We start from the raw sequence: 12,219 nt of genomic DNA on the forward strand, positions 1-12,219 counted from the left end.
CTGAAGAGTGGTGCCATCCTGGAGACATTTGTGCTGTAAGCCTCAGTGCTGAGGAGGCATGAAGTCATGGAGACAGGGAGAGCTCAGGATAGCCTTGCTGTGATGATCAGACTGCTGCTGGATACCTTCGCAAGGGATTGCTCCAGCACCTGGGGATGGATCCAGGCCTCAGCCTGGCTGTTCAGGTTGGGCTGGAGAGCAAGAGCAGGAGGGAAGAAAAGGGAACGGTGGCCACCAGACCTTCTCAGTGTCATAAACTGAAGGTGGTATACCATGCATGAAAAAGCATAATGGACTTGGATAAAAGCCTGAAACTAAAGAGCTTCTCTTCAAGCAACATGGAGTAAAGCAGTGCCAGACTGTATGTCTTCCTTCTCCGAGTGCCTTTGAACCCAAGCAGTAAAATCTTGGGAGAGTCTGTAAAAGAATCACTACCTCTGCTTGGAAGTATTTGCCATTTGTTAAAACCATTGGCACACTTAACCCTCAAATCAGATCTGTTTTCCAATTTGAGGAGACCGACTGCTATATTAGTGTTCTCAAATTTTCCAGCTGCTAAAAACACTAGTTTCTGAGTATTAATGAGACCATGTCTAGTATTTTACCCTAATATGTTAAGTTAGATGCTGCCGTCATGTAAATTAACAAACTCAATTACCTAGTCCTATGCAGATATCACCAGAGATGCCAAGAAATCAAGAAGAAGAGCGAAAACTGCTAATGTTTATTTAAATAGAAAATGACAAAATTACCAGGCGAAAAAGGCATTTGCAGGCTTCAAAGTGATGTTCACAGAAACATGCAGAGCAGCGCAAATGAAAAGCTCAGAAGGAAGGTCCTTGCTTTGCAAGATGGGCTGGCAGAGGCACTGCAGAACTCAGGCTGCTAATAAATTATTACATAATTTCTCTTCTTATCATTAGTCACTTTTGATATTCCCTTATTTGTGTGGACAAAGGGGTGGAGCATCTGGAAATGATGAATACATCTGAAGAAATGAAGACACATTAATCAGACTTACCACCAACACAAGTACGTTCATGAGCCGATCAATGCTTGTTCGTTTAAAAGTTGTTTTTCCACTGTTCTGCATTAGTTTGGTGTCTGGCCCTGGAGACGAAACACACTTGTTAATTTTAGTAATAAAGCCAAGCCGTTCTAAAGCCGATTCCCTCTGAGGCCCCACTGTGCTTTACAGCATAAATACCCATCACAGTTTTCTTGAAGGCAGGTACATTCAGTTTACAGTGCTGGTGGGAAACTTGGGCAGTTGCCTTACATTAAGTCACTTGCCTTACATTATATGGACAGAGTCACATAAAGCCATTAATTCTGGATTTTGGCCCAGCTCTATTCTTTCAACAGTTAATCCTCCCTTTCAAGTTTTAATTGCTTTTAACGGAATACCTGATACTGCTGTGTTATTGGTGACATACTATAATTGTCTCACATGTCTACAGCAGCATAGAAACAAAAGAAGATCTGCAATCATAAAAAGCATAGTTCTAATGGTTTACAATAATATTGATGACCATGATATGCTAATATGGGTTAAAATCACATAGAAATTATGTGGAATTTTTAATCAAATACACTTCAGAGTGAAACATTTTGAACAAGCCTGGGGAAAGAAAGACTCCAATTGGCCCAATGTAAGCCAGTAAGGGCAGATTTAATTCAGCTTTATTTTTTAAACATATTTAACTCTTGTTCTTCCTATTGATTAATCAAGACTTGTCTCATGTAATCTGCTGCCTGCATTTCTGAAATAAAAGACTACTTCCGCTTACTAAAGCACTTAAGGTGGAATTGGGTGTTGTAATGTAGCATTTGCAATCCACTTTTCTGTTATAGATCCCTATAAAAAAATATCAGATTAAAATCCACTGTAATTTGCATAATTTCTAGCCTAGAGTTTAGACAATTAATCTCATGTATTTTTTCCTTTTTTTCCTGTACCTGGTAGAAGCATATTTACCAAAGAGGAAAATACTTTGTTCCTTCGTGTATGTGTGTACTGGGTGTGATGCAATTCCATGCCAGTACTTCTGTGCTCCACAATTCACATGTCAATTTTTGTACATACCGGCATAAATAACGAGGCCAAAGCACCATTCTGTGTTCCTAATAGTACAGCCCCTCAGCAACATCTTCTCGTTGTCCAGGGCATACTTCTCTCCTCGAAGAGTAAGAGTTCCTGTGAACTTATCCAGTTTGTTATTTGGTGCCTCACATTTGACCTCACCTGTAATAGGAAGGTAAAAACAAAAATGGAAATCTTGGCCCAGAACGATGCCAATCGATACTGCATTCTCAGCTGTTCCCCAGACAGGGAATATTTCACACTGTAGCTACATTCCATTCCTGACTCTGTCATTCCCATCCTGTATCCTATATTTACAGCTGTTTTGGGATATTGCTCCTTCTCCATATTAGTGTCATAATCCAATGGACCACAATTAACTTGGATTTACCCTATTCTTTGAACACAGCACTTTTTTACTGGTAGAGTACAAAACAAAGTTTCCACAGCTTTTCTGCAGGTGAGAAGAAATGTTGAACCAGCAACATACTTTTAATCCTTTCACAAGCAAGTTTGTAATGGTAGGATGTCACTGGATAACTTTAGCTTAAAGTGCTGACCTTGCATAATTCCTATTCCATTTTCTTTAAAACTGCAGAAGCCCAAGCGAGAAAAATCATAGCTTGAAGGCTGCAAAAGAGTAATTAAGTGAGGTGTCTTTGTTCACTGTTTTTTTTTTAATTTCATCTGTTACATAACTTAAGTCCCAGTGGCACAAGAAAAAAGATACTGCTACCTTCTTCGGCCACACAGCTGACACTCTTCAGTGATTGGAGAGCCTCTTTCTATTTCCACACTATATTTGTTTCTTGTAATAAAATGTGGTCATATGAAACTGTAAATAGATACTTTGGTATAAAAATGATTCTTTAAATCAACATTTGCACCTGACATCTAAAGTTTCAAAGCAGAGCCCTGTGGATGTGTTAAGAAATGGCAAATACAAATACACCTTACTGAAAGGGGACCCAAGAGTAAAGTCTGTTCAGTTAATCAGCAGGAACATGAAAGTTATTTTGATCACAGGCTGCAAGAATCTACATAAGGACTAGCATTTGTAAAGTATACAGCTCTTCCAGCTGTTCTCAGATAAAACACAGCAGGTTCAAGAGACTGGAAACAAAATCCAGAGAAGTCCAGAAGAAAAGTACAATTTTAAGCATTGTGGTAGTCTCCACCACTGCAAATTTTGAAAGCAAGAATGGATGTTTTTTCCACAGAAAAGCAGCTCTACTTTTGGGCAGACAAATCATCAGACTTGAAAGATGAAGCAATCAGGAAATTCAGTGACACATGTGACATCAAAGCTCATACTGACAACTATGCTGATCTTCTGTTTTATCACCCAGCTAATCCAATAACAATCGCTGCAGCCCCTGCAATGCCTTGAAAAGCACAAATTAAACAGAAGCTTTGCAGTGCAAGCTGAAACACAGCACAATGAGACTGAGGTGAACCAAACCCAGGGCATGATCCCCAACCAGGAAGACCGTGCCTCTCCTCACGCCAGCTACGGGGTGACACTCGTGTGGGTACCTTGCATGTCAATACCCACATCTGCTTTCCAGCAGGTGGGTGGATCTGGGTTACTGATGCACTGATTCTGAGATCAGAAGAGGTTCATCCAAATCAGACTGATCATAAAAAAGTGTGAAGCTCTAGATTTTCACCCAATATACCTGCCCTGACCCCAGTAACTCTGCAGCTGAAGACACCTCAGCAAGGCACTTGGCTCTTGTCTCTTCCTCCCATTAACAGCAAGAAGATATCTGGAATGCATGTCACCTGAAAGAGTTAAATACTTCCAAGTCTACATGTAATAAGTAGTCAGTTAATGAAAAGTGTTGTTTCTTTCTCATCTCCCAGTTCCCTAAATCAAATAAAGTTTAGTGTTTTGCAGGCGTCTTCCTTATCTGAACCATTGTGATGTCAACAAACATCATAACTCACATTAAAGCATTCCACTGAGTGCCTGTATTAGCTGCTCAACCCTCTCCTCTCTTCCTGTCTTAAGAAGTAATTAGATAAAGAGTTACATAAATATTTAAATACTTCTACAGAGGTTTGCTAAGGGAAATGCAAAGTTGGGTCTGTTTCCAGGCGCTCTTCCCAGTACTCTGCCAAATATAAACCATCCTGGGAAACATTTTATTCATTTTAAGTATTGTGAAGAGGCCACTTTTATTTACAACATAACTAAAATAGAGATTTGCAGGACAAATAAATATCTGATAAGGAAGGTTTCAATTTTCCAAAACACTTTGAAACTCTTTTTTAATTATGGACTTTCGAGACTGTAGTATCCTTAGATAAGCATTACAAAGAAAATGCTTGAAAAATTATTTAGGATTAAGATCTTGCTTACAAATTGGTATACAGAGCAGCCTCTTCAGGAAAATAATTAAGGCATGCCAGTCTGACCATTAACATAAAACACCTGTAAAAACATTTCTCAAGACCTAAACCACTCAAAACCTCAGCCATCACTTTGGAGAAATCCTGATGTACTGAGCTGACACTCAGCCAAGACCACACACATTATTGCATAAAACCTCAGTGCAGAAGGCAAAAGAAAAGCCCGTGCTTTTGGATGACTCTACCAGAGACAGTCCCAGCTATGCTAACTCTTTGCCACGTCCCCACCATTTGTCCTGAAATCATCCAGTTATTTCGAAGATAATTTTTAAAAAATAATTTTTCCTCTTTATCTAAAAATACTTCCTGAGAGCCTGTAGTCCTTGAGACATTCCACGGACAGCAGCACTCACTCCACCCCTTTCCGTACTGACTCTTCCCGTAATCCTGCCCTCGTACCTAAGCCAGCAGGGCACTGTGGAGCGTGAGTAACATCACTTGGTCTGCTTCCCCATCCTCTCTCCACAGACAGAAGATGTGTCAGCACAGGGCATTCTGTTTTTGACAGGGTTGGCTCCTTTCTGTGCATGTGCTGCTGTATATTCCCTGGGACCCAGTGACAGGACGTGTGGGAGTGGTTCAAAGGTGCACCAGGGGAGGTTCAAACTGGACATTAGGAAGTATTTCTTCACCGAGAGGGTGGTCAAACACTGCAACACACTTCCTAGAGAGGTGGGCAATGCCCCAGGCCTGTCAGTGCTTCAGAGGCATTTGGCCAATGCCCTTAGTAACGAGCTTTAACTTTTGGTCAGCCCTGAAGCGGTGTCAGGCAGTTGGACAAGATGATCGTTGTAGGTCCCTTCCAAATGAAATGTTCTGTTTCATTCTATTCTACTCTATATTTAATACACAAAACAGTTCTAAGAAAGGACATGTTGCCTGTTAACTGCACCTGCACTGCTTGTCTTTAAATATCTTAAAATGTAGTCTGTATTGTGGCGCCGAGAGAGGAGAGAGATGCGTGCAGGATGGGGCTTTGGGTTGGAAAGTAGTCACCTGTCCTGTGCGCACAGTTAGTCCTCAGGTCTGAATGGTGTCTGGAAGTGCTGGTGCTCAGAATCTAAATGTAATCTATGCATCAGCATTGCTGCATCAGTGTAAAAATGTTTTGAGGTCATAACTGAGCATAAAGTTTTGGGAAAACATTTTCCACTGTGCAATTACAGAGGTCTTGCACTGAAGTTCAAGGTGGGTCATCTCAGCATGTACAGACAGATGCTAAAGAGAAGTGTGCAGCCAGAAGGAAAACTGCCACCAACACCGCTTCAGGTTATAGCCACGCATGGCACCAAGACCTGCACGCAAGGAGGGACCTCTTTCTCTACATATGCTGCTGACACCTGTTGTACAGGCTGCAACATGACCATTCTGTTTATCTGCTGCTGCACCCAGAGGAACCCTAGCAGGGAGCAGCAGACAGCCTGGAAATAAGACTCCCAGGCACTGCCTGGACTCTGGTGTTTGGGCAAATCCTCTGGAAAGTGGATTTTCCATGTAGGCTTACCGTTGAACTCTGTCAGTTTCTGAAGATCTTCTCCAAGCTCTGCAGTGACTGACAGTGCCTGCTTCACCTTCAGGTTTGTTTCACTGTAACAAATCACATGAGATAAAAACATGAACTTGAAAGTCATATGTGAACTGAAAGCTCCCCCTGAAAGTCAATTCTGTTCTTGAGGACAAACTTCTTCCTTAGACATCTGATCATCATGTGTCTTTTTTCACTTGACCAGAGGGCGTAGTTGTCTCAGTTGCAAAGTCAGGCAGTCCAGAGGAACTCTGGAGGGTGATGTGGCTCTGTCTTCTCATTTTCACCACAAAGTGCAAGACCAGGCATCTCAGCTCCCTGAGCATCTCACTGTCTATCCTGCTCCTCATGCCTCACTGAACCCTGAGGTATCTGAGCATATATGAGAGCTCTGAACCTTCTCCCATGATATTCTGGTCCTGAAGGGTACTGCAGTCCTGGGACTAGCTAGCTGGGGAGTTTGAAATGCAGTGAATGCAATGTCAAAGAAACACCACATTTGTTCAGGGCCTCCAAAAAGTATCCCCTGGCACTGGCGCATACAAGGATTACAAGCTCCCGTTCAGCAGAAATCGGATGGGGAAAGTCCAGAGGGCTGTCTGTAGGGTCTTGGGAGAGACAAAATTTCTTGATCTCTTCTGGTCTTGCTTAGTCCTTCAAGCAGATGCTAGCTCCAAACAGTGCAGAAAACGTAATGCAAATTGGGTCATAAAGATGAGGTCATCTCCAGTTTATTCTGATTAATACAAACCAGTTGCAGCCCTCTGACTTGTAGCCAGTTGTGCCCCGGACTAAAAAATGTCTGGAAATCATTGCAGTTTGCATGCATTTATATTATGGTATAGCAGTCCAAAGGAGATTACTGGAGCTATGCATTGTGATTATCTCACCCAGATAATCTGGCTAAGAGAAGAGACTAAGGGAGATGCAAGAAACAGAAAACTTCTGCCAGTTACCTGTGATATTGCAGGAACATGTTTCTAACTATCAGTGTTAGAGGAACTGTTACTGAAAATAAAACGTAAAGTCCCCTCCTCACGTGACATTTGCACTGAAAGGGGCAAAAGTATCCACCAGAAGATGTTATTTTCAAGGTACCTAGCCAAAGTTCATTCTACGTATTTACATATATATCGATATATTACTACCAAAGCTATTTGCAGGTAAGCTTGCAGCACCCAGGGTCACCAGAGATTTGGTCTGGCACTGGCAGTGATTACGCCCAGGGTCCAGGCTTACTCACCCGTCCAGTTCAGCTGTCTCAATGTACGTCAGGCTGTGTGGCTCGCTGCTTGACAGTAACAGTAGGTCGGCCTAAACACAGACAGACAGACTTGGCATGAGTTCACATGGTCAGAGGGCATGGCACTGCAAGGTTGCTTGCGGTTTCTGCACACTGCAGGTCTCTGAGGCAGTTATCATGATGACTGACTAATTTTCTTGTGAGTGGTAAGTGTAATTACAGAGACTAACTGAGCAGGATGGAGAGAAACTGTACTCACCGTCACAAAGTTGTTGTTTTCTAGTTTTATTATATCCCCCACTTGAACATTCATCCATTTTTCATCCTTTAACCTGCAAGAAAACTCCTAGTAAGTAGGCACATAAAGCAAACACCACTTGGGAAAGCAGGATACTCAGCTGTGCTCCTGAAGCCAGGCGGTAGGTGCCATCAGGACTTGGGTTGTTGATCGAATGGAGCAGGGTCTGCCATGATGTGGCCTGACCCATGCTAAGCTAAGGGACTACCACAACACCAAAAAAACCCCAGTAACAGTGGTTGGAGTGACCCATGCAGGGTTGACAGCAAGCCCCACAACAGCAGCACAGTCCGTGTGCACTGTCCCCTCTGGACTAACAGCTCTCTGCCTTCTCCTAAATGGCCATGTTGCCTCAGAAAACACCCTCTCTACTCAGCACGACCTACTTCCCAAACACCTGCGAAAATCGCCAGTTGTGTTACTTTTTCTAGGTGGTGGTAGGGGCCAGAGAAGCAGTCCTGGCTGGCATGGGCCAGGCTGCCAGGGAGGTCAGTGCAGTGGCCTTCACAGCACCGAGCAAGGCGTGTATGCATCTGGCCAGCTAAACTGCAAGTGCCAACGTAACTAAGTCACAACAGCTGTATATGCAAAATCTAGAGAAGTGAAAGATCAAGAGCTGCATCAAAACAGGACTGGGTATTCAAGCTTGAGTTCAGCTCAGCCTTGCTTTTTCAGTGTTGGTCGGAGCTGGGCAGGACCTATGCTTTTCAGTTTTTGAACAAAGGCAAAATACTAGAAAATTTCTGTTTCAATGTATGTTTCCTAGACACAGTAACTAATACACTGTAAATGAAGACACTGGTTTACTTAGCAGAAAGCACAAAAAGTATGTTCCTATTCTTCAGCTTCCAGTTATATTTTTAACTGTTTGATCATCTGTTGGAGTTTACACAACGTACTGCTATCTATAGTACAGAAAAAGAAGTCGCTAGAGACTACACAGCTGTGTACAGCTGTGTCCTATGCACAGAGAGTAAACAGCTCCTCTGTCTGCCACAAAAGCCAAAGCCTCTGCCCTTTTTTTTTTTTCAGGAAAGAACAATGATAGCAGTACGATGTCCAAAGCACACAGCTGAAATGTTTTAAGTACATTTAAGTCAGAAAAGCTACACACACTCAAAGTATTATGACATGTCTGAGGAAGCTATTCCTGCTTCTTAATTTAAAATAACTTGTTGATAATGCCTAGTTTTGATTAATGCAGAAATAAATGCTATAACATAAATGGACATGGAAAGATAATCTTGCTTGTCACTTCTAAGGTACGGAGTAAAATAATACAATACTCTCAAAGTGTCACTTAAATATATATACATGCAGGAACAGAGTTTACTTTTGTTAGTGCAAGGTCACAGCCATAATGACTACACACATTGCTGTACTGCATCTTGGGTTCATTAATCAGACACATAGTCGAGAGCTGCACAGTGAACTAATGGTGTGAAAGACAGTTCAATTTTAAATTGTTTCATGATTGTTGGAAATCACACAGAAAAACATTATCATTAATAAAACGCTCTTACCAGTCAAAATTGCCACAAAAGAGAAAGGACTTACATGCCATTGATCAGGACCTGGACTGGGCGGTTGTTGACGTGTTTGTCACTTTTGTGTCGATTCTGAAAATTTGATCAGTACATTAAAAGGCATTTCCAGAAAGCCAAGCACACAAAAGCTGTAGGCAGTTCATTAACATTTTAGGTTTTCACCCAGCTGGCTGAATGGGTCTGGCACAATGGAGTCACAGCCAAGTTACAGTCAAGCCCATGTTTACACTAGTAGCATGGGGCATAGCTAGACTGTGAAGAGCGACAAGGCAACACAGGGCTTGCTCTTGGAGGGAAGAAGGAAGGTGGAGCCTTATATGTCACTTTGCACAGTCCTGACTCAGCTGGTGTTGGTCCTGTCCATCACAGTTTTGTAAACACTAGGGAAATCCATTCCTCTGGTCTGATATGGAAAGCGGTTGCAGGTGTTCTGGCATTGCTCCCTGGGAGAGCACCTCATCACCTCTTACCTGCCTACTTGCAAAGTTGCACCGAGCCTCCACAGAGCATTGGAATTATTATAATAATGAGAGAAAATCAGATGCTGAACTCAGATTTGACACTACCCTGTGAAGTCAATGGGACTTTGACCATTAGCTCTGACAGGAGCAGACTGGGGCCAAAGCTGGGCAAGTTTAAAAAACCACACATGGGTTTAATGCTTACCTCCTACAAAATGTTTTTCCCACCTACATTGCAGCTAGATGGCAGAGGATGAGTTCTCCAGTGCGGAAGCCTAAGAACAGAATTTTGTGTATGTGTCCAGAGGTATCTATCAGTGACCATATTTTTCAGACACACTGAGCAATTTCAGGGAACGTTAATGGAGCTTCTGGGCTGCTCAGCAATTTGGAAATTCTAGCTCATTTTTAGGTAATGAACTATAGTTTTGGGGGTCTAATCTCTAATCCCATTTTGGCCACAGAACAGGTCTCCAGCTGCCTGCCACTGGCTGTGTTTTAGTGGTTTGCTTTAGCCATTGTGCCAAAGAATCATGGGCAAACTCCAAAGTATAGGTCAGCAATACAGATCTTACAAAGTCATCGATGGCATCCTTGACTCCTGATACAGCCAGCACCAGCACAAGGGGCACCACTGTTGTAAACCAGGCCAGTGAGGAAATCTGAGGAATCAGCTGTAGGAAGAAAAGACCTGAGCTGAGAAATTTCCTGTCAGTTCAGCAAACAGATGGAAGCAAAAAACTGTTTTCTCTGGAAGTTGCAGACATTTTTCTATGATTTCTATGATGGCTGAATACAGCATGAAGACAGAAATGCAGCTCTATCCCTTACACATGACCCCATAAAGGTGGGAGAGCCAGGGAACCCATGCTTTGCTTACAAAACAAGTTGTAATTTAGGTTATAAATATGGAACTGTTGGGTTGCTCTTTCTTGTTGATTGTAAAATTAGGATTGCAAAGTCCCCAGTGGATTTCTTCGGAAGCAGTGGCATGGGCAAGCCTGTTGTGAGAGACCCAGAGCTATCTCAGCAGAGACTGCTGTGCAGAGCCTTCAAATGCTTCTGGTTTTTGTTTCAGTAACTTTTCACATTTTGCTGAAGTAAACTTCATATCAATACACAATGCACAGCTGTTGCCAGGGCTGACCGGGCTCTTCCAAGATCAACAGAGTAATCTCCCCAGCCTAAACTTCTTTAACAGTGAAAGGACCCAAGAGCTGAAGGTGACCCCGTTGTGCATTCAGTGAGGCAGAGATGGATGTGATACCAGCATCAGTGTGTCCATCAGATTGGATTTGGGCAGCGTCAACTCCATGTGCATCATGAAGCTGACATTTATGCCACTAAGTCAGCTGCTTAAGGGTGCTGCTCTTTGGGACTGGTCCTTCCACTGCACTGTCACAACCCAGGTCCTACAGGCACCACCAAATCCAGCCAGCAGGAATGATCTTCAGGGGCAAGCACAGTACCACTCAGCTGTGGAGGCTGCAAGGACATGTAACTGCTGCCTTGACACCTAACTGAGAATATATATGTCCTACTGGGCTGTGGCAAAGAAGGGGGGGTGGGGGGGAGTGCAGACTCCCCACAGCCTACCCATCACATCCACTCCAGATACTGGAAGAGATACTCCCAGTGCTACAGGGATGGAGTGAGTGGGCAGAAGAGGGAGAAAAATTAAACAGAGGAGTATGTAAATATAAAAGACTAATGGCTGCCCTTGCCCTCTTCAGTTTACCTTTGTGCAGGCAGCAGAAAAAGCTATGTGCTTTTTTGTATACAGTCACTCCTAGATGGTTCAGCAAAAGACACAGCAGAATAATTTAAGGCAAATAGTTTGAAATACTATGAATTTGATATACAAACAGCTAGAGTGCAGTACAATACAGGAACAGTGCTGTCAGCTTAGCTGAAAAGGCACTTTCACTAATTTCTTGAAAAATATACAGGGGCTGGAATTTCCCAAATTCATTCCCTGTAAATAAGCAAAGAATCTTGTATGTAGTTTGCTACAGGCCCAAGAAAATTTTGCCCATGCTTTTTTGAGCTGAAATTTACAAAAGGGGTTTTGAAAAAGGTACTTTTGCAAACTTGTGTGCACTGAAATGGTCAAATTTAAAATATCATACTTGAAAAATAACAAAAAATATCCCCCTTTCTTGGTAATGTGCATTCCAGTATGACTCAGCAACATCAGAGTACACCGCATTTATCCATATTGTATCAAAGTGCAAAAGGGCAGAAATCCTGATACCAGTTTCTCCAGTGTGTTTAGCTTTCCAACAGAGCAGTATTACCAACAGCAATGGGCAAAGTGCAGCTCCATACCATTATGAGCCACAGGGTTTAATAGTGTTGCCAGTGTCTGGCAGGATCCATATTAGACACCTTCCTTACCCTGCTGAGCAGGGAGCAGCAATATTCAGCTTTGTTCGAACTAGCTCCAACCTTGAGCCTTCCTGATGTTAACTCCTTCCTTCCCAGGGAAAGAGTAGAGATTACAATTTTTTTTTTCTTCTTGCTATTTTCTTTGAGACCGCCAATGGAATTTGCCTTTAAACCTATAGATAAGAGACAACTTCCTTTTGTACTACAGGAGGAAAAATTAATGCAGATCTGAGGACAGCCAGGAGAACTCTGATTTAGA

At 42.6% G+C, this 12,219-nt stretch overlaps 1 protein-coding gene across 3 annotated transcripts in view; it reads right to left on the reverse strand.

Annotated features, from left to right (window-relative positions):
* The window catches only part of LOC119141173 (phospholipid-transporting ATPase ID-like), an 86,594-nt gene that overhangs the window by 33,196 nt on the left and 41,179 nt on the right, over positions 1 to 12,219 (reverse strand). For all 3 annotated transcript variants that reach the window (XM_037373092.1, XM_037373094.1, XM_037373093.1), the window contains exons 5-11: positions 10,148 to 10,246; positions 9,122 to 9,183; positions 7,526 to 7,598; positions 7,267 to 7,337; positions 6,003 to 6,085; positions 2,087 to 2,245; positions 1,022 to 1,110 (exon numbers count right to left, since the gene is read on the reverse strand). In XM_037373092.1, the coding sequence (XP_037228989.1) occupies positions 1,022 to 1,110; positions 2,087 to 2,245; positions 6,003 to 6,085; positions 7,267 to 7,337; positions 7,526 to 7,598; positions 9,122 to 9,183; positions 10,148 to 10,246 (636 nt within the window). The remainder of the gene's footprint in view (positions 1 to 1,021; positions 1,111 to 2,086; positions 2,246 to 6,002; positions 6,086 to 7,266; positions 7,338 to 7,525; positions 7,599 to 9,121; positions 9,184 to 10,147; positions 10,247 to 12,219) is intronic.

Source organism: Falco rusticolus, chromosome Z (assembly GCF_015220075.1).
Source record: "Falco rusticolus isolate bFalRus1 chromosome Z, bFalRus1.pri, whole genome shotgun sequence".
In the NCBI taxonomy this organism is placed as follows: Eukaryota; Metazoa; Chordata; class Aves; order Falconiformes; family Falconidae; genus Falco; species Falco rusticolus.